Raw genomic sequence first — 21,432 nt, 5'->3', positions numbered from 1 at the left:
TAATTTTCTCTCTAATTTTCTCTTACCTCTGTTCTCTGATAATGAGCTGTGAAAGGTGACTAATAAAAAGTTCTGAATTGCTACGCAGAATGGGGAATACAATTGTCTTTTATTTACTTAGTCACTATCATTATATAATAGAATTGTTAAGATTTTTGGTTTAATTTTTACTTGTGCATAGTATAACGGTAAAACGAGTTACGGGAATGATCAGACTGCCAGAGTGCCAACAGGATTAGTACAAGAGACGAGTAACTGATGTGGAAGTTTTATGGCAAACAAGTGGTACACAGATGACATCTCTGAACTGACTCAGAGACCAATGATCTCTTTTTCTTCCTGTCCTGCTTGCTGAAAATTACTTTCTCATCTCTTTCTGTTGAGTGGTGATAACAGTACAAAAAATCTGCATAAAAGCTGTTTTTATTACAGTAGGAGATGGATCTTGTGGTTAATGGATTATGTAATGAAGGTCTTGTGGTCCTTTCTCGTCAGGGTACCCAGTAGCACTGGAACCTTTTGAAAACGGGAAGATCTGTAACAGTCTTAACTTTGAGCAAGAGGTACCTGTGAGATTTTTGTCCTGCATTTATAGATAATACATCATATTATCAAGCACACATTCTGACACTACGTCCACTAATACCAACCTCTCATGCAGGCGAGTGGAGTTGAGCAGCAGCTACTTCCACCTGTTATTTGCTCAGCCACTGAACCTTCTCCGTGCCAAACCCTTGCACTTTTCTCAGCTTCTGCAACTCTGCCGTGACCAATTACTCCACCCAGTGCTTCTACCATCTAGGACAGTTAGACACAAAATGCAGTGCATTTAAATACAGAATACATGGGTAGCTCCTGTTGATACCTTGTAAGGTTGAAGGGAGAATGTGGAGGACTGAGAAGATGTTTTCAGGTCCTTGAAGATTATTCATTCTCAAAAGAGGCACCCCGTGCTGCATTGGAGGGACATGTGAGAAATAATGTAATTATGAGAGTGAAGCCCTGAGCTTTTAATAATATTCTAGTTCTGATACGCTTTTGTTGTCAGTCATTACATGTCTCTAATCTGGATGAGGCCTGAGCATGGTGTCTAAACACTAACAGACAATGAATTTGTAAAGCTGTGGGGTTTTTTGTTCTCCTTTTGTTCCTCTCCCAGCAGCTCTGAAGTAGTTTTATTTATGACAGTATATACAATCCATAACTGGGGAAGCAAACCAGAATACAGTACTCTGTAGCTTCTGAGACGCAGTTCTTTTAAGAGTGAGTTTGACCGTACATGCTCTTACTGTGTAGGTTAGTAATTGTTTTTTCAGGGAGTTTTATCTGAATGCACATACTGGATTTTCATCTAAACTTTTAAATTCTTGAGGAAAAGCAAAGGATGTTATACTAAATACCTTTCCATAGGTTCCAGTAACAGTTCCTCTGAGCTGTGATCCAAGAATTTTCAAACTAAAATTCCATCTAATCCCTTACCTTTCTTTTTCTAGCTTCCTCCCCTCCCCAGTCAATAAGCTCTACCTCTTGCTTCCCTTTCTCCTTGGCTCAGGCAACATCAGGCTGATGTAGCTATATTGCATTTGTTTTAGGAAAACATGCCTGTCTTCAGCACTGTGTTGTGTCCTTTTCCTCTTCTCAAGCTTGGGATATGTTGTCTTGTTGGAGAAGGTGAGAGTGGTTTTTTGCACTGTCCTTTAGGACAAATGAAATTTCTTAGCATCCTTGCACCACAAAGGTGAGTTTTTGTTTTAGATTTAATGTGAATTATGAAATTAAACTGTGCATAGGTATTTTCCTCTGTGTATAGCATTTATTGTCAAAACAAGTTTTCAGTAGGTTATTGTTCCATGTTATGCATGCATCATTAACCAAGCACATTTGAATCCTGGATATTTTTTTAGTTCATATTTTTTTCATAGTTTTATTGAACTTAGAACCCCAGAATATATTCTTTGTCAAGGACCAAACTTACAGGATGTTTTCAGAAACCTTTAATTTCATCTTTCCTTTTTTTAGTGTGAAGCTTACTTCTGTTTTCAAGTTTCTTTGTCACTAGTAGAGCAAGACAAAGCAACCAGAGTACTAGGCAATTTAATGGCATTTATAGTGGTTTTATTTAGGTAGAACATTACAAAGCCAGGAGTAAACTGAGGGCAGGCAGCCTTTCACTTGCTATTAGTCTTTATTCCCTTATTGTGGGAAAAAAAATCAAATTTAAGGCATTTTATATTTAACTGATCATTTGAAGTTGGGCGTTAAGTCTATCTCCGAGGAAAACAAATCGCTGGGTTTTGTTTTACAGGCTGGTCCTTTATTTCACGATTCTTTGGTCACTTTGGAGATACTAGCTATTTTATCGGCTAGGAGGAATTGATAATTACTGATGATAATTATTTTCCTTAAATAATGAAAGGCAGTTATTCATCAGTCCTTGCTAAAACAAAATCTTCAACTTTCATATGAAAGTTAATCCTAATGACTCTTTGAAGTTGAATGTAGCCTGAGCACAAGAATTTCCACTCTAGGGGAGATCTGAATAGACATTCTTTCACTCACAGTATGGAAAGGGGTGACCTTTCATGCTAAACTGAATAAAACTTCAGAGTGATTGAATTAATATGTTAATTCATATAAGTAACTCTGGGAAGGGGGGAGGCATGATAGTGAAAAAAACTACCGTCCTTCACCCCTGAAAAAGAACCTCCCCAAAACACAATGACACATGCCCCAGACCCTCAGCTGTTCCTGGTAAAAATTCATATCATCTGGAAGTTCAGAACCATGACTGGTACCTCTCTAATACCTCTCTCTAGTATAACAGTGTGAACTTTCCAGTGTGACAAATACTAGAGTCTGTTGTGATAGAAGCTGATGATTAGATTTTGTAGATATTGTGATGGAGGAGCTGGGAAGGTTTGTACTTTACTAGGCACACGTGCTAGCTTCCTTAACCTAGGCTGTGCTGGATTTGTGCATTTAAGTGGTATATTGGTTATGGTGGTGTGTGATGCACAGGGATAGGATCAGAGAGGACTGACATAAATTAAAATTTGTGAAGTTTTGACTAATTTGAAAAAAAAGTATTTTTTTTTTTAACATGGGTTTGGTCACATGTTGGAATCGAGGCCCAGAGGAGCTGTGAACTGTCCATCCTTGAAGATACTAAAAACTTGAGAACTTTCTATACAGCCCTTTTGAACTGAACTTGGTTCTCCTAGGAGGTTGGATTACACGACCTAAAATCCCTTCCAACCTACATCATTGTATGTTACTAGAAAACTTTCTTCATCTGTCTGACTTGGTCCAAGATATGCAAAAAATGCATGCCACAGTATCTCCTGGGGCTCTGGATATGTGATCATCTAGTAAAACAGTCCTTGATGCACTGCGGCACTTCTCCCACATCTGAGATGAGCAAAGAAAGAAAAGCAATAGAGAGAGAATGTAGGAGAAGTCTTTACCCCAGCATGCAGTTGAGGTACCCAGGAACTGAAAATGTTTCTGACACCTGGGGACTAAGCACAGGTTTTTGTTAGCCAAAATTACTGCTTTGCAGGACAGATTCATCCATTCTGTAAATGTGGACAAGGTGGTACATTGCAAGCCTAATTTCATACATAGTGTTGCTTATTACCTAGTAAAATGTGTACTTGTTTGTTAATAATGACTTATTTTCTGCCCTAGATTTCCTAGCTTACTGATACCACTTTGAATTAACAATGCAGATAAGAAGTTAGTGTTAACAATGTTAACAATCAGATCCTTCAAAGCAAATCTTCATTTTTTTATTGTTTTGAAAAGATGAACGATCTTAAAGCATAAGGTAAACTTTGACAATTAAGTGCTTAGGTAGAGACTTGAGGATTTAAGCGAATGAAATCTCTCTTAAGCTTGGAAAATTTCACATGTTGTGGAAAAAATGGCAGGATAAGTAGCAACCAAGGTGTAGTTGGAGTGATGATGCTGAGAGGCCGTATAGCAGCACTCCGTGTAGCTGGCAGGGCAACTTGGAATGAGCCCATGTGTTCTCTAGTTTGTGTGATGTGATCTTTGTGCACATATTTGAACTAGTGAACATGCAAATACTGCAGAAGGTTTTGAGGGCACTGCTAGCATTAGATTCTGCAGTACAAGGAAAACTTCTCATATTCAGGTTTTCTTGTATGGGCTCCTGCACGCTTGTATTTGTCTTGCTTCTCTAGGTACACCTTTTTTCTGAATTGGCAGGAAGCAACGGCAGCAGTAGGTACCAGGCTTAGGGAGGTTTATTCCCATGTGATACCTACTTTTGATGAGTACCAAGGCCGGGCACCCTTCTTGCTTACCGTGTTGTGGCTCTGCCCATAGGTATTCGCTGTATTTGTTGAAGTCATGTCAACTTTCTCCTGTTTAAAAATTCTCTTAAAAACAGTGTGCAGGGTTGATTTATTGTGGGGCACTTCTGTTTAGTAAATTTTTGGTCTATGTAAGTGGGTTTTGTTCCTCCCTGCTCCCAATTAATACTAGACTAAAATGATTCTGTGCCTGCTCCCCCTTATCAAGCGTTTGTTTTTTACCTCTTGGACCTAATTTTAAACATAGAAATGTGTTGTCCAAAGTAGCCACGTTAATCAGCTCTGTATGGTAAAAAGAGTTCCTTTCTGGTGATGGCAGATTAATATGTGTTTACAGTTTTAAGGAACTGGTATTCATTGGGTTTTTGGAGAGGAATGCCAGCTTTTTCATTACTTTTACATTTTATACTTGAATAACTGTGGTAGTTTAAGGTCCAGTTTTATGTACTTAAAAACAGGTTTAAAGGAGAGTTCACTGGGTGATTTTGGCACCTGCATGATGCCAAAGAAATAAAGAATGCTCTTTTTCAAAGAAATAAAATACTCACTGTCTGTGTACTTTGTGAGAACTGTAAATGAAAGCTTTGTGTTCTGTTGGCTGTGCAATATTGATTTTATTCATAGACTGTTCTTGCAGCTGTTCCAGTCTTCTGAATAATGGTGATGTAGCTATATTCAGAATTTTATTTAAAATTACTTAGAGGCTTATAGATTGAATAGGGAACCTGTGCTTTTCAATTTCCACTGAATTTGTAACTTACTGATGTATACCTCTGCTTTCCTAATAGCTTGATTTTGCTTGACTAAACAAGTGACAAAAGACTTCCCCCCCCCCCCCCCCCTTTTGTCTACATTTCAAACAAGATGTTAAAACAATTTGTGGATAATATCAAGTGAAAACTAATTTAAACTAAATATGTCAATATCTGCAATTTTTTCATGAAATGAAACTTCTAAAATGGGAACATGTCATTTTGGTCTCTTTAAGCATTACTTTTTTTTTTTTTTTTTTTTTTTTTTTTTTACTCCACTTTAGAGAACACTTCCTTTCTGAATGTGGGACTTGGATGTGGAAAATATATGTTTGTCTTTTCAAGACCTAGGTGGTCTTTAGACTGTGTTGGATTATGGAACATAAAAATATTGGTAGACTATTGTGTGGCTTTAAATATATGGGTAAACATACAGATATGCAATTAAGGTAATAAAATAGTAGCCTAATTTTATGGATATCAGAATGAGCTCACATGGTATCTATTTACTTGTCAGCAGTCAAAAACAATAATTTTAACACAAGCCACTTACTCCGTTCTCTTCTGTGTAGTGCTGCTTCTTTGCCAAATAGATATTTAGACCAACATAGCTTCCATATGTGTTCAGCAGCTTGTTTCTACTAGATATTTTACTCATCGCTGTTGCTGAAAATAGTAGAATTTTTTAACTTAGAAAGAGATGTAAGCACCTTGTACAGAAACTTAAATACTTAGTTGTTGGCTTTTTTATAGATGCTTTTTGCATCAGTAAAAATGTGGGGGATGTGACCTCCAAAATGTCAACTTATCGGTATTTGCTTAATTAAGTAAATTTTACTAAGTTAAATGCTTTTGAACTATTTTTATAGGGTTTAGTTTAGCAGCTTTTAAGAGGAACAAGAGGAAACTGGAGTTGGCCGAAAAGGTGGAAACAGATCTCATTCAACTAAAGAAAAGAAGACAATCAAATGAAAAGGTTAGTTTCTGTTTAACGTTTTGTTGTGTCATCCTAAACTTACAGCTGAATGCTGATAAGTTTCATGTTGTATACAATGAGAGTAATGTAGCATCAGAAGTCACTTCTCCTTGACCATCCTAATGTTTAGATGATACAGTGGTAACTTGGTGCAGTTAAAACATTCTGCCTTGCCATTTAAAAACCAAACTGTCACTTTCTGTCTTGCTTGTGCTATGAAAAATACTTTGCTCATTTTGAACTGGAAATATGACAAATGTAAACACAGATAATTATTTACCGAAACATTTTCTTTAGCTTGGGATCTCTGTCACTGTTTCCCACTTTTTAATGTTTCCTGAGCGCACTGCGTTATGGAGCTGGAGTTGGTGAAATTTGAAATATCAGGTAGGTAAACATGTGCATCTGTGCATGCATCTAGCATTGACCTGGCCCATATTACTTGTACTACAAAACTATCAGGATTCCCTCCGTTCCCCTCACTCTCAGTTTGCATTTAGAGCCTTTGTTTACCATTTGAGAATGTCAATCACGGTGTTTGTGTTAGCTGTTGAATATCAAAATATAGCTCATTATATTGAATGCCTATGCTTTATTTGGGGCCTGTAGGCTTTTGGTATGGTCATTTCTCTTTGCTTTGCTAAGCTGACTGACCACTGCCTTATGTAGTTGCGTATGTTGATAAAATACCATATACATCCCACAGAACTGGCAAAGAAGTTTATTCTCTGTCGTCTGTGCAAATGCAAACCAGTGATAAATAAGGCATTTATCTTCTGTGTTCTTAGATAAGTTTTCCCTAGCAAGGTCCTAATTTTCCTATTTTCAAGGAGCTAACCTGAAAAGAAAGTAAGGAGAGAGGGGTGAAGAAATTTAGTTACTCGTTTTGGAACTTTTCCTGTTTACAGGATTTTCACATACCTCCCTGTGAAACTAACAGCATTAAAATGTATCTGAGGGAGGAGGGGTCTCTACAGTGTTGATGTTCATGTAATAAGGGGCAAGTCAATGCTTGAAACATATGCCAATGCATGAGCTTACCGACCTGCAATTTGAAATTTCAAGGGCTCCAGAGTCCTGTGCAGCGCTTGTGGGAGACCCCAAAGGCCAATGATGGTAGGTAAAGGAGGTGATCAAATAGAGCTCTACTCACAGGTAAGTAATCCAGTAACGTAACACACCGCATTTGTCAGCTTTCTGGGCACGTCCTGTCCATGGAGCAGGGGGTGAAAAGCAAACCATGCTATCAACGTGAACTGCCTGTATTCTCCACAGAGTAGAAGGTAATCGCAGCCTTAGAGGAAGTTTAGGTTTTCAAAATGAAATAGAAACGAAAAATCAAATTCTACAGGAGCAAGTTGCTCCTCTCTGTTCCCACTTGATCTGTAAAGAGACAGCACAGGACATATTAGAAGATATATGCGTGGCCCTGTTCTGTTTTCAGTAGAGGGGTACTGTAGAAAACCATATTTTTAGGGGAATCTACTTGATCTAATCATCATAAAATATAAAATGCTATGTATTTGTGTGGATGGTTGGGTAATAGCATATAGATGTTAATTGCTTCAGTCTGAAGCAATTTGCGTTTTGTCAGTTACGATGCTCAGAGATAGATGAGATTTAATGGTAATTACTGTTCGTGGAATTTCAGAACAATCTCAAATTGAGAGGGAGAAGGCCCTGTGTGTGGATGTCTTTCAGCGGGCACTGGGTGGAGCTCTTCTAAACCGTTAGTTTCTTTCTCAGGGGCTTGTAAAGTAGTGACTGGGGGGTGGTGGGGGTGTTATGTGCGGAAGAAGGGAAGGATGAGATTTCTAAAATACTTCACAGAACTCTTCATTTGTGCAGATGAGCATCTTCATGCTTTGTGTGCATGTTCTTAGCTAGGTTTGAATATTTGGTCCATGATTTCTTGAAATCAACTTCCATGCGTGTCGCAAGGTACAAATAAAGTAATGTGAAATCTTACTTTTCACATTGATTTCAGTTGTTTCCATGTAAAATATTAACTACATAATAGATTGGGTTTAGGTTGCAATACTGCATTGTTAAAACCCCCAAACTGCTTTTGCAATGGACATGTTAGTATAAATCATTAGCTGAAATCAGATACGGAATTTGTTAACAAATACCACCAAGTAGTAATCGAGTTTCCTTTGGAACTTGCAAAATTTTAAAATCTAAGGTGCTAAATTAATGAATCAAATACATGAAAAGATGAGGACAAGCAAGCTGGATCTCATTTAGTCCCTGCTGAACCCATATATAATTTGGACTTCAAACTTCGTGAATTGTGGTGTTTAAAATTTCTTTTGATTGTCTTGATACTAGCTTGACAGGATTCTGTATTTTTCAACATTCATATGATTTGAAGAGATGAAATGTGTGACATTAAAAGTCTCACCAGGTGCATTCTTCCTGGAACTCAGGTGCATAATGCCTATTTGTGTGGAGAAATATAGGAAGTTCCTTTGTTAAATTGTGATGAGCTCTTCATTTAGTGGTTCAGAAATCGTGGGGTTGTCAGTACAGTTTACGTGTGTAGAAGACTTTTAGTATTGACCTACAGAATCGATTCATGGTGTCACTTGTGTGTGAAGTCAGTGATGCTGAAATGCGAGTAAACATAAAAATAGGTCTAGAATAGATCCAACAATGGATTCTTCCCATTGAATATGGAATAGAACTGGTCTCACTGGTTTTCAGTTTGTTGAGTAAGGATAGATATAACAGCAGCAGTGATTCTTTTTCTGATCACAAAAAAATCCCAAACTTATGTTACTGGTAAGGAAAATATGGAATTTCTTTGCTTCAGTGACACAAATTTATTTCAGAAGGCTGGTTGTGTGGGCCAGGTTAAAAAAAAGCTTCCCTTAAAGATTTCCAGCCTCTTAAGTTGCCCCATCTAGAATTAAAAAAAGCCAAAGCAAGCAAACTGTACTACTGAATTGACAGCAAATACCGATAGGAAATTGATCTTCTAAAGGAAGTAATGGTGAAGAAAGTTTCCATGCAACATATACTTGTAAATGCTTGTGGTTTTTTGATTAAAATATCTTTTTAAAAAATGAATTAGTAATATAGCTACTGAAGGCAAATATTTTATGCACGTGAGAGCTAAAGTGGAAGATGGGTGGCAGATCCAGCAAATAGTTTTACAGATGCTGCAAAGGCGGCTGCAAGCATTTTTTCTTTGCTGTCAGATGATATGGAAAACATACTGATCCATATTGAGCCTCATCCTTCTAAAATGTATTTTTGTTCATTATGGAAGCCCCAAGTGTTTGATTTGAGATGAATTAAGATTACACAGGTGGCCTTAATTCTGGCATTTCCTAACTTTGACGGGCTTGATTTTCATATCTATGGTTGTCTATTAATCAAGTTTTTTGTTGTGGGTATAATTTCCTTTGATAAAAGGGGGCAGGGGATGAACAACAAAACCTGCATCATATTAGTAGTTCTTTTCTACACAGAAATCATAAGATCATAGGAAAATTCCTGTTGGGAAGAGCTTTATCCAGTCTGATCTTGAAAACCTCCGAGGATCAGTCAGCAGCCTGCTCTTCTGCTTAAGATCTCTTTAATCCACTGAATAGTATTGTTCTAACTGGCTTAATAATACCTGAATTAGGTTGTGGCTGGCAGTCCTGGCAGATGTGAAATACAATTGCCTGTGAGAAGTTAAGGAAGAGTTCCTTAATTTTCTTTTATCTTTGCAATTTGGAAGGGAACTCGCTCTTTTCTTATCCCCTTTGCTCCACTCCTCAAATTTCCTTTTACCTTTCATTTTCCTACCTTCCCTGATCCTGGTTTTTACCTTCCTCTGCTTTTTAACTTAACTGTTCTTCCCAGTGCCAGCTGAGACCCCCAGTTCTGTAACTTTTCACCTCTGCCTTTCTTTTAGCCGTTTTTCTGCTTTAGTGTTAGGATGTTGTCTTAATATTGTATGTGGTTAGTGCCAGCTTCTGAGTATAGAACTTGTTCAGAAAGACCTAGGTATAGGTGAAGAGCAGAAATTTACTGTTACTCTGGGTAAAAGCCAAGATGATAATCCTGCATCAGAGTTCGAGTTGCTTGAAAAAAACTATAAACCACTGTAGTTCTGCATTGCGTATTTTTATTTTCAAGACTGGTACAGTATTAACTCAAGTGTTAACTCTGTTAAAATTAAGTGTGGCCAGAGTATCATCAGCATGGTCTACTTGATAAGTGCTGTTGTATGCCCAAGGAAATTTTGATTAATGATGGGAACTTGATAATTTGAAGCTGAATAGTTGGGTGTATTTTTTTTTCTTCCTCCCTCTGGATCCTAGTCCAGAAAATATGCATTTATATGAATAACTTAATATCCTTCGGCATTATTTGCTTGGGTAAGTTTAACATGTAAGATTCTTTTAATACAGGTAAGTTTTTATACAGGAAAGATTGATCAGCTAAAGGCTTGAGGGCTTGTGCAACAGCAGCTTTCATCTCTGGAGTATGTGATGGATGATGTATCGGTTTTGCTTATTTTATTTTATCTACACTGCATGCTCTGTCCCATCAAAAGTGTGTGATTGGGCATGAATTCAGAATGCCTTGCCCTGCATTCTGCAGAGAAGGGAATCTACGGCAAACCTAGGCAGAGAGGGGAAAACTGCTCTTTCTCTTAGAGTGCCTGAACATGGTGTATTAAGGAAGGGGAGGGGGGAGTATGGAAAGGTCCAAGGTGAGACAGCTGAAGTGTTTGTGAGACAGCAGGCAGAGAGGTCGCATCAGGAGGGAATGCTGAAAGACCCCTGCTCTTAGGGGAGCAAATCTGCCTCAGAAGTGATGGAAGTAAGGACGCTTTTCTAGTGAGCCAGAGGGAGCAAAGGGTAATTTGTTTCAACTAGGTAGCCACTAAAGACTGCTGAATTGAGAACAAGTCTGGGAGAAAGAATCTGTCCTGGGAAGATTTCTTCTCAAGGCCTCTATCTACTGTCTCGCTCAGAATATCAGAATGTTCTCTTTACATGGTAGGCTGCTTCTTTTGGACTTTTTGTTTGTTTGTTTTGTTGTTTTGTTTGTTTTTTTAAAAATCATACTTAGCTTTAAAAGTCAGTCTCTGAAGATGCCATCTCAAAGCTTTTGGGAAAGGCTTTTTGATACGGCATCTTTGGAATAAGTTGCTGAATCATTTCTTAGTGGACTAGTGTTCACGACTAAGAAAACAGCATTTTTGGCACTTTTGTGAGTGAAGGCAGGTAATCTGAGCATTGGATGAGTTCTCAGACGTTTATTACCTTCTTGTTTCCAGAGGCGTTTTCTTCAGGTCCTGTCTGAGGCAAGAGGGAATTTTGGGAAGATTATGGCAGCATAATTGGTACAATATGCATGATAACAAATCAGTTTTGTTGATAGGCCTGTCACTTCATTTTGTGCACGTTAGTTTGCACATTCCTAAGAAGTATAATCTGACTTTAATATACTATTTTTACTAGTTGTTTCTGTTTGTGTGTCCCGCAGGAGAATGACTCAGGAACATTGGATACAGTTGGTGCAGTTGTTGTTGACCAAGAAGGAAATGTCGCTGCTGCTGTCTCCAGTGGAGGTTTAGCACTAAAGCATCCTGGAAGAGTTGGTCAGGTGATTATACGTTTTCAGTCAGGAATGACCATTCAGTGTCATGAGCAAATGTGATAGTAAGCAAGAGCTGTGATAGCAAACTGATCTTCTCCCTTCCTTCCCGTTAAACTTCGAAAGAATTGGAAAGCAAGTTTTGTTTTTAGTGTCCTCCATCAGTGTTATAAAACATTGATAGGTAAGAATTTGTTCTGTAATTAGTTACCTTTTGCCAGAGGTATTAATAAGTTATTTTCTTGGGCTTAAATACCTCCTTAATACCACAAATAGTCTCTTAAATGCTTAGAGTTTTTAAATAAGATTTTCATGAATATGAAAGGGAAGCTGTCTTGATTAATTTTTAAATGGTCTTGTGAATTGGTAGAAGTGACAAAGGTATTAAAAGAACACATTCTTTGTTGTTACTAGGTGAGGGAATTTGAGGTGCATCAGGAGTGTCCATTGCTGCACAGTTGTATTTTTGGTTGACTTTTGCCACTGTCCTAAAAGCAGTTCTCTTAGGAAATGTATTTAACATGGATTGGAATTGCAATCTTGACTGTTAACGATTTTCTTATTTATCTTTTATATTAATACTTGGACTTTTCTTGTTTGTCTGCTTGATTGGGGTGGTGGTGTGTGTTTGATTGTTTTTTTTAAGGGAAGGGAACAAACTAAAAACCTTGTATACTCTAAATTTATGAGAGATGCACTTCTTTCCTTAGGCAGCTCTTTATGGTTGTGGCTGCTGGGCTGAAAATACAGGAGCTCATACCCCTTACTCCACTGCTGTGAGTACTTCAGGTATTTACTACTTTTATAAATATTTCAAAAAGTTGCTGTCTTTCTCTAATTAGTTTAGAAATTCCAAATGATTTTTTCTATGAATGGTGAATTAAAATATTAACATTATTTCCAGACTACATTCTACTTTGTATCATTTCTTTACATATAAATATAAATATATATATGTCAGTACTGTCTTTAAATCCATGAAGTAATCTCTGTTGGTTGCTTATATTTGTCTTTTTGCTTAATTAACAACCATGTGATGTTTTTTAATACTGTTTAAAAGATTTGGTGTTGCACTGAAAGGATGTACTGTATTTGTTACATATTAAGTGACCTGTCCTTCTGTAAAGAAGTACTGTTTAACCCTAATACTGTGTTAAACACAGAATGCCTCTGTGACTGGAAGCCTTCTGTAAAGGACTAAGATAACTGAGAGTCCTTTATTATAAAAGGGTCCCTTGGATACAAGAATGCTACAAACAGCATTTTTCCCTCCGAAATACTTAATTACTGTTTCAAGTGAAAGTTTAAGTGAATTTTTTCTTCATCTCTTTCTTTCTCAAAAGGAAGGGGAAAAGGCGAAACCAAATTACTAGAATAAATGTCTTGGAAAACATTTATTCAAATATTGTGAAAGTAATGTGTTAGGGTAGCTTCTGTTCTTTGGAAGGTTTGGGATCCTGCATGTGCAAAAGTATTTTGTTTGTTTGGTGCCTATCAGCCAGCTATCACACAGAGCTGTTCAATCAGTTGGCATGCTGAGCACTGGCGATAACAGTTTGTTAACAAGTTTGTTAACAGATTTACTAAATGTAACAGGACTGAAGAAAGAGCAAAAACAAGAAAGAAAAAAAAATCCACAAAACCAACTAAAAGATAACTAGGAAGGTAGCTCACACTGCAATGTAAGATTGGAGAATGTAAGCCAGGATGTTTTTAACTTGTCCAGAACAGACATTAAAAAGATAACTGTATTGTTACACAATACTGGGGGAATATTATAGAAAACAGAAGCCTTAAGGTGACATTATGCAGGAGTTGCTTTTACTTTGCAACTTCCACATAAAAGCAGTTGAAAGGACTGCATTTCATATCTCTGGGTTTTTTTTCCAAGTTATATGAACAGTCCCAAACAGAAAAACAACTTGTAATACTTTTTCATATATGCTTATACCAGGATGCAAAATTTATGGTTTGGACCAACCGCTGCTTAATAGTGTTGTCAGCATTCAGCATAGGGAGAGAAGAAAAAAAAATCTGCGGAGTTCAGATTTAGGTAATGTAAACTATATGCCAAGAGTACTGCACGGTTGGAGTCCTATTACAGAAAGTTGGGGGAGCAAGGTAATAGGGTGTAGAACTACAATTTGACAGAGACTGAAGAGCATCAGAAGTATCCTTTGTTCTTTTTGAAGTCATATACCTTTTGAATTTCCTCTGTATTTAAGTCTGCCTTGCACTGTAGAAAATTTGTGTGGATGTTCACCCTTAAATTCAAAGTTAGTAATAGCAAGTATCCTTTTTAGTACTTATGCAAAGGAAAGTTCTGCTGAATGCAGAAGTGTCAGAAGATCCCTCTACTCAAGGAACATTGAGTATTGATTTCAGTTTAATAAATGCTTACCTATGTAAGCAAATATATTTAAATTTTGCAGTATTGGAGACCATAATAATTTGTGAGTTGAGTGTAAGTCTAGTATTAGAGATTGTTTGTGGAAAAGCTGAGAAGGATGCCTTTATTTAATTTTTTTTTAAACTGTTCTGTACAAACTCAGCTGGGTTTGAAGTCTATGCAAGTGTGGGCAAGCATCCTGATACACTTAAAGGAGATGTCTGGGTTTAATGATGGCCTTAAATAGAAGCCTCCTTTCTTTTTGCTGGTACCAATTTTATATAGTGGTAAATATTTTAATGTTATTCTATTTATAACTATCACACACACACACGTATATGCATATGTTTATTTGGTCCAAATCTTATAACTTCCATGATATTACATTAATACCAATCCCAGTTAATTGAAATAAACTGCTGGAAGTCTATGAAGCATGGCCATCTGTTTATTCAGTGATTTTAAATTCAGACTAGTGGTGTTTAATTAAACTCTTGTTTCTGGTTTTCCTTTAAAGTGTGTGTGTGTGAGAGAGAGAAAGAGAGGGAGGGAGGGAGATATAAGTGTTTGCAGGAAGTGAGAACTCTTCTGTAATCAATACCATTCTTTCCATTTTCAGAAGCTCATAATGTTTTATTTTATAATGCAATTTATGTTTAGTGCAGTTTTAAAATACATTGATGCCTGACTTTTGTTTAAAATGTGAGCATACAACAATGTGAACCATGAAGTTAATTAAGTGGTAGAAGGATGGAAAAATTAAATTATAGGAAAGGCTGAAAGAATGAAACTTACAACTTGGCTGGATCACAACAGGAGATGGGAATGGGAGCATAAACATCTGCAAATATTCAAAAGGTGAAACTGGCAAGGCTTAAGCAAGAAAATAATATGTTAAAATATATCATTGTTGGATGAAAGTTTTAGAAAATAAAGGTACTGCCTAAATTCTAGAAGATGCCTTGATTTGGAGAGCTTTAAGATTGACAGTGCTTCCTAAGAGAAGGTAAGTGTTGTCACTTGATGTACTTAAAATCAGATTACACTGTATTTGCAATAGTGATTATACCCGCCTCTTGTAGGTTTGTAAATTGGTTTTGTGTGGACATACATTTAGAAAACCAGCAACAATTGAAACTTGTATGTTATGTATAAATAAAAACTGTGTGCATGCACATTCATTTCATGTTTCATTTTAGGTACAGGCATACATGCTTGTATGTAAAAGCACTTGAAATATGTCCATAAAATAAATTTACAATCAGTTTAGATTTCTGTGGTTTTCACAATATAATGTTTTATTGTTTTAATTTCACGTATCTTCATTTTAATTTGTTTTTAAGTGGTAGATTTGGCTTAAATTAATCCTAACATTTTCTGCAGAGAATTTTTGTTTTTTCTAAGGAGAAAATTAGGCTTTGGTTGCTGTGTGTGTTGAGTATTCTATGTGTAGACTTCTAAGTTTATTCTTAAATGACTTCACGGAATAGCTGATTCATCAAATCGCATTTGGAATTTAAAAAAAAAAAAGTTGCGAATGATGAGAAATGTTTGACTCTGGTTCCCGTAAAGCTTTATCGAAAGTATGCTCAAAATTATTATAATAGGTGTTAAATGAAATTTTAACTTTAAGGATTCTTTGGGGGATAAACAATTTCACCTTTGTGCTGGTTTAGACTTTTCAACTTCTTTTAGTGATAGCTGGGGATAGAAATTCAAGCCTTGAGAGTTTGCTACATCAGGCCCTTATACTTAGTCTTGAAAAAGGATCTTCTTTGCCATTAGTTTCCACAAGCAGTCTTTAAGGCCAGGTTTTGTGATTTATTTTGATTCCATTCTTACGAAATTGCTGATGTCTTTAGCTTTTGGAGGCAAGAGATTGGACAGTGTGGGGAAAGGAGAGTTTAGAATAGTAATTGAAAGTATCCAGAATACAAATTCTTGCATATTGAAATCCATATGAAATTGGTAGGAACGTAAGAATGGACACGTTGGATTGAACTAGAGCTCCAGATCGGTGTCCTGTTTCAGGCAGAGGGTTGTTTGCAGGTCTCAAAGGAAGGGACAGGACTGAGAAAAACATCTCCGCTGTGTTATCCAAGCTTCTAGCCATTTGTGATATTGGGACTTTATAAGCTGGAGATATCTTTGTTTTTAATAGATCAGGATGACTTTCTCAAGATTTCCCATTTCTTTATGTACTTGGAAAACCAGTTGTTTAATATTTTCTGCTAATGTTTTTCTTATTCTGTGATGGTTTGACCTTTGTAGAAGCTTTCTTGGACAAAGAGAAGTGTTAGTTTTAATGCCACAGTTAGTAACACAGTAGGCATTATTCTTGAATTTTCATTGATTTTGTTCTAAAATCCTTCTATTGAAGCTTCAGTTTGAGACATATCTTTCAATACCTTCCTCGTTAAAAAAACTCACCAAGGTGTCTGGGGAAGGCATTGCCATAAAAGTACTTCATTGAAAGTGCTTCCAAATTCATGTGGCTTTATTTCAATGGTCACGTATTATTTGAAGGCATGCTTTTACATCTTGATCGTCTGTTAGCCCTGTGGATGCTGGCAGGCTTCCTGCTTTTGCGTGTTCAGGGAGGATTTGGTATTAGTTCTTATGCCTTTAGCAAGTTGTTTCTCAAATATTTTTGGCCATTTTTATCGTGATTTTATATTGAACGTGCCAAAGGTGGTGTTTCTGAACTTGTGTGGGCATGACTTCAATTTTTTGAATGGTATTTTCTTACCTCTAACAGTCTCTTGGCCTTGTTGTTTAGCCACACTGTCTTTGGTTTTATTTTTTTTGGCTTTTTGAGAAGTTACTTCATGGTTTATAAAATACAAGATATTGTAAAACTCCAATTTTATGGCTATAGTTTAACAGGGGGTGGGAGGACTGAAATAAACTGATGAAGGCTTTCTAAAGACAGGATAGAGGAGACGGTGCAACTTAGGAATGACTGAATATAAAGGCCCTTAAATTCAAGGTTTATTCTGTAGCTATCAGTATAAAATTCAGTTTCTGTGTAAAGAAGTAAAATGTTTCTGATATTTTTGTTGTATGTATCGGTTTTTGGTGGCATTTCAGTGTATAAACTCTGAATTATATTAGACTTTTGTTTCATTTTTAAGTACAGTTGTGGGACTTTATTGGCAACTGAAGGATAAACATTAGAGGAATTCTGTAAATATCTCAAAACCAATATTAAAATTCAAGAAACTCAAAGAACGTTTCAGTTGCAGGCATAGCTAGGATACCTGGGCAACCTTAACTGTGACATCTAACAAGATAATGCAAGTGCTATTCCATGCAGGAATGGTGGTAAAGACTGTTAAATGAGATGAGCATTACCAGTAACAGCTAAACTGGTTTTTGCATCAACATAGTAGCAGCCAGATCTTTGGTATTTAAAAGCTCATGCGTGCATGTATACACACCTTTGTGCACACATACAAACACAAACAAAACAGCCTCCCCTTTAAACACCCCCACCACCTCCTGAAAAAAAGAGTCCAAAAACACGCTTGTAAGGCCACTTGGAACTCTTTATATATGGGGTTTTTTGGTATATGAATGTAAACACAGGAAGATGGGTATTATTTGGAGGGAAAACATTTGTGAACAAAGCCCAACCGCAGGAGAAACAATAGTCCATTTTTTGGCTGTACTTTAAGAAAACATTTCCTATTTTTTCCTGAACTTATTATGAATCAAAGACTGTGTATATTCTTCTCATTCAAAATAATATCAAGTGTGACATTGAATCTCCTTCCCAGCTGGAATATCCGTGATGATTGTGAATTAACTGTGCCAAAAGTAATACTACTGGGGTAAGAAGCAGGCTGTGTTTTTCCTAGGAAATAAGTTGAAAAATAGTAATAGGCTTTGGATATGCAGAACCTTAAATATAAAATATAAAGGTAAATGTATGTAAATGTAAATAAAATGTACAGTGACAGCTAACGCAGGAGGTTTTGGAAATGCATCTGTAAGTGGAAATTTTTAGTGGAAATGTAGACTGAGAGTAGTGTATTGCATTCCTTTTTATATCTTCACAAAGAGTAGGTAGTGGAAAGTATTCTTACCCATTCTGCCTGCATGCTGTGCTTCGTGTACGTCTATCAGCCACTGAAGCCAGAAAACCTTTTAATATTGCATTTTGGAAGATAGACAGAAGGTCTTGCATTATTTACCAAATGCAGAAATTCTGTAACACAAAGCTGCAAAGTCTGCAGCTTTTACTAGAATCCTTTTGAGGAGAATATTTGATACAAGACCAGTACAGTGATGTGATGTCTGAGCGAGAATTTAAATGGGACCTAATTATGGTTTATAATCCTGAAGAAAAATGAGTCGACTCTTTAAATATATTGAGCTCTTTTAGAAAAATAAAGCATGTTAAAAAATGTAATTGGGATTCAGGACTGAGCCCAAAGTTGTGTTTTGTTGAGAAAGGAACAGGGATACTAGACTTAGGGACCCAAACTGAGGTATGGTTGAGGATTCAGTCTGGGAAGAGTCTTTTCATGATGTCTTGCTCTTCTCCCCTGCCCAGTCTGTTCCTGACTGAAAGAAAATCAGATACAGATAACAGCAGTGTTTTAGGAGTAAGTGCACAGACTGTATGTAAATAAGCAGAATGTGCGTGACTCCCTTAACAGTTTCATGTGTTGGTGAATTCGCCAAGATCATAATAGGGACTGGCTCTTCAGCGCTCTGGGCAAAATCACGGGCCTCTGTTCTCATAAAGGCGTTTTAGGGGTTGCATCAAAGTACTTTAAAAACTGTGTCGGATATACATATATATATGATGCATCATTCCAGGAAGTGAAAAATTGCACATTTTGTATTGTGAAGAATCACAGAATTGTTGAGCTTGGAAGGAACCTCTGGAGATGATCTAGTCCAGCCCCTTGCTCCAGGAGAGTTCTCTTGTCTTTGAAATCCTTATCAATAAGTAAGCGTATTCACTCTTCTTCCCCCTGCTTTTTCCTGCTCAGACTTTTACTTTTTTGTTCATATCTATTCTTTCCAGTCCATTGTGTGCCACATGGATGCCTTTGCTGGCAAGATGGAACAGGTAGGGTAGAATAGGAAATTACATCTATGGAGAGATGGCTTGTGCTTGCTAACTTGGCTGTTGAGCTATATGCACTCAGCCAGCACTTTGGTCTCTCATTATGGAAGCCGCTGAACTGTAGAATCTTACTTGAAAATTCATTTTCAACAGGAATGAAAGTGGTGTGCAAATCTGTGGAGTAAATCTTTTTCAAGGAAGTTTTAATGCCAAGAGATTGACTTGTGAGGTAGGACGTTGGCTTTGTGGTCCGCATGTATTGAGGGCAGTAGGGGCTGTGCTGGGATCCAGTTACTGCCGATACCTGGGCAGGTGCCGTTTATCTGTCTGGCCTGTGTCCCTCTGAGTCTGTGCTACAAATGCCCAGCGGAATTTCACATGCAAATCTTGTATGCTGTATAGATGGTTTGAGCTACGCTTTGTGAGATAGATCTTATGATGCAGTTAATCGCTTTGTAGAAATATGTATTATCTCTCAAAATCAGTCTGGTCCTGTAAGATTTGGGGAATAATAGGTAATTTAATGCATCACAGATGAAGCAGCTGCATATGGAGGAGAGTTATGTCATTGTTATAGTGAACCAGAGGGTAGAGGAAGAAAGAGGTCTATCTCCAGACAGATCAGTATTTACCTCTGAAGTGAATGCTTCTGTCAAGAGTTCAGCCTTTGCGTCCAGATGCTGGTTGGAGGCTTCAGTGCTGTAGCATGTGGTGTCTGAACTAACTCGGTACCACCACAAGGCTGTGTGAAGAGAGAGGAAGCAACAGGCAGAGATGATTTGTGGGAATGGTAGCGTTGAGAAGCAGTCAATTAAACACAGTGCCACAGTGTTCAAAGCGAGGGTTTTGTCCACAAAATAATCAGAATGGTGGTTTGAATTGCCTTTGGAAGGGTTGTTTTGAAGTAGGACTGGATGGATGCAACAATCAAAGAGTGCTTATTGCCTCTTGGAATTGTAATTGGGCTTCATGCTTGCGGTATATTACTGCATTTAGTTGCACAGGTTTTTTCAGAGTGGTAGTCTCCTGTAGAAAGCCCACTACTCAGAGCAGCGCATTCATAACCTGGGGCAGCAGCCAGCTGTGCAGCACCGTCTCCTGCTCTGAACAGTTAGTCCTGTTTCTATTTTCCATGCCTTTCCCAAATGGCTTGAAATAAGTGCAAAGATATGAAACGAAATGGAGACAGCAGCAAAGTGAACTCTCTTTTTATGTCTTAAACAATTTTCTGTGATTGGGAGAAAATGGTTGTATACGTTCAGTTAGCTAACACATAAGCTACTATCTTATTTCCTTTGCTGTAAGTTTTATATGACACAAGTGATGTAGTTTGGAAAGGTGTAATATTTTTACAAAGACATCAATAGCAGCAAAGCTTCTGATGGAGACCTAGGCAAAAAAGAGCTTGCTTTTTCCTTTTCAGTTAAACTGAGATTAATCTTTCAAAATATATTAAATCTAAAGACAAATGTGAAACACCCCATCCCCCCCCCCACCCCCCCCTTTAATGGAACTACACTTTTTCTTCATTCTAACTGCTCTTGGACATATATCTGAAATTCTTCTTGTTCATGGTAATTGAAACAAATAGGGTTTTTTAATAGTTAAAGTTACCTGGCATTTCCCACTGTTTAGACATGAATGATTCATGCATTTGGCATGTTTTAACTTTTTATCCTTTTTTATTCTTTATCTATAAAATCATAGAAAACCTGGCTGCATTGTTCTTCAGAGTGATTTTACTTTATTTTGCCCATATTAAGAATTTAATTGTATTGAAAGTGTTTTCCCACCTTTCCTTAGAGAAGATACTTTAGACACAGTTTGTCTGGATGTAGAATTTGTCTTTGGTTATCTTTGAAACCTACCCAAATTTATTGATGTTACAACCTTTTGAAGAATTTCCATTTGCATATTCTTAGTAGGTGTCTGGTAGTTTGGAAGTTAAACCATCTAAGACTTATCTGTCTGCAACAAGAATGTGCTCCATTGATCCCTCTAGGATCAATGCTTTAGGAATTGGACAGGACTTTGTTTGCAGGTGTCCTTCCTGGCAGCAAGTCAGTAAGTTAAAAATTTCCCCTGCTAGTGTGAAGGCAAGATGCAGCAGCTGATAGAAGTACAAAAAGCTAAAAGTTGCGCAACTTTGAATTAGTACTGTAGTGCATTATGTGAGACTGTAACAGTTTAAGTCTTTTCAGCATTAGAGATTAAATTTTCATTTTATTATGTAACTAACCGTATCAGTATCCTACCAGACAAATATTTTTATTGTACTGTATTTTATTTTTTAAAAT

At 37.1% G+C, this 21,432-nt stretch overlaps 1 protein-coding gene across 5 annotated transcripts in view; it reads left to right on the top strand.

The window, feature by feature from the left end:
* The window catches only part of TASP1 (taspase 1), a 96,422-nt gene that overhangs the window by 37,454 nt on the left and 37,536 nt on the right, over positions 1 to 21,432 (top strand). For 2 of the 5 annotated variants that reach the window (XM_080408514.1, XM_080408513.1), the window contains exons 8-11: positions 5,959 to 6,065; positions 7,131 to 7,220; positions 11,556 to 11,675; positions 12,377 to 12,455. In XM_080408514.1, coding sequence (XP_080264640.1) covers positions 5,959 to 6,065; positions 7,131 to 7,220; positions 11,556 to 11,675; positions 12,377 to 12,455 — 396 coding nt within the window. The remainder of the gene's footprint in view (positions 1 to 5,958; positions 6,066 to 7,130; positions 7,221 to 11,555; positions 11,676 to 12,376; positions 12,456 to 21,432) is intronic. The other 3 variants (XM_080408517.1, XM_080408516.1, XM_080408515.1) reach the window with 2 other exon arrangements.

The sequence above is a fragment of the Falco punctatus genome (genome assembly GCF_963210335.1).
Source record: "Falco punctatus genome assembly, chromosome: 12".
In the NCBI taxonomy this organism is placed as follows: domain Eukaryota; kingdom Metazoa; phylum Chordata; class Aves; order Falconiformes; family Falconidae; genus Falco; species Falco punctatus.
The sequence above is the reverse complement of the archived record's forward strand: the minus strand, read 5'-3'. Positions and strand labels throughout refer to the sequence as shown.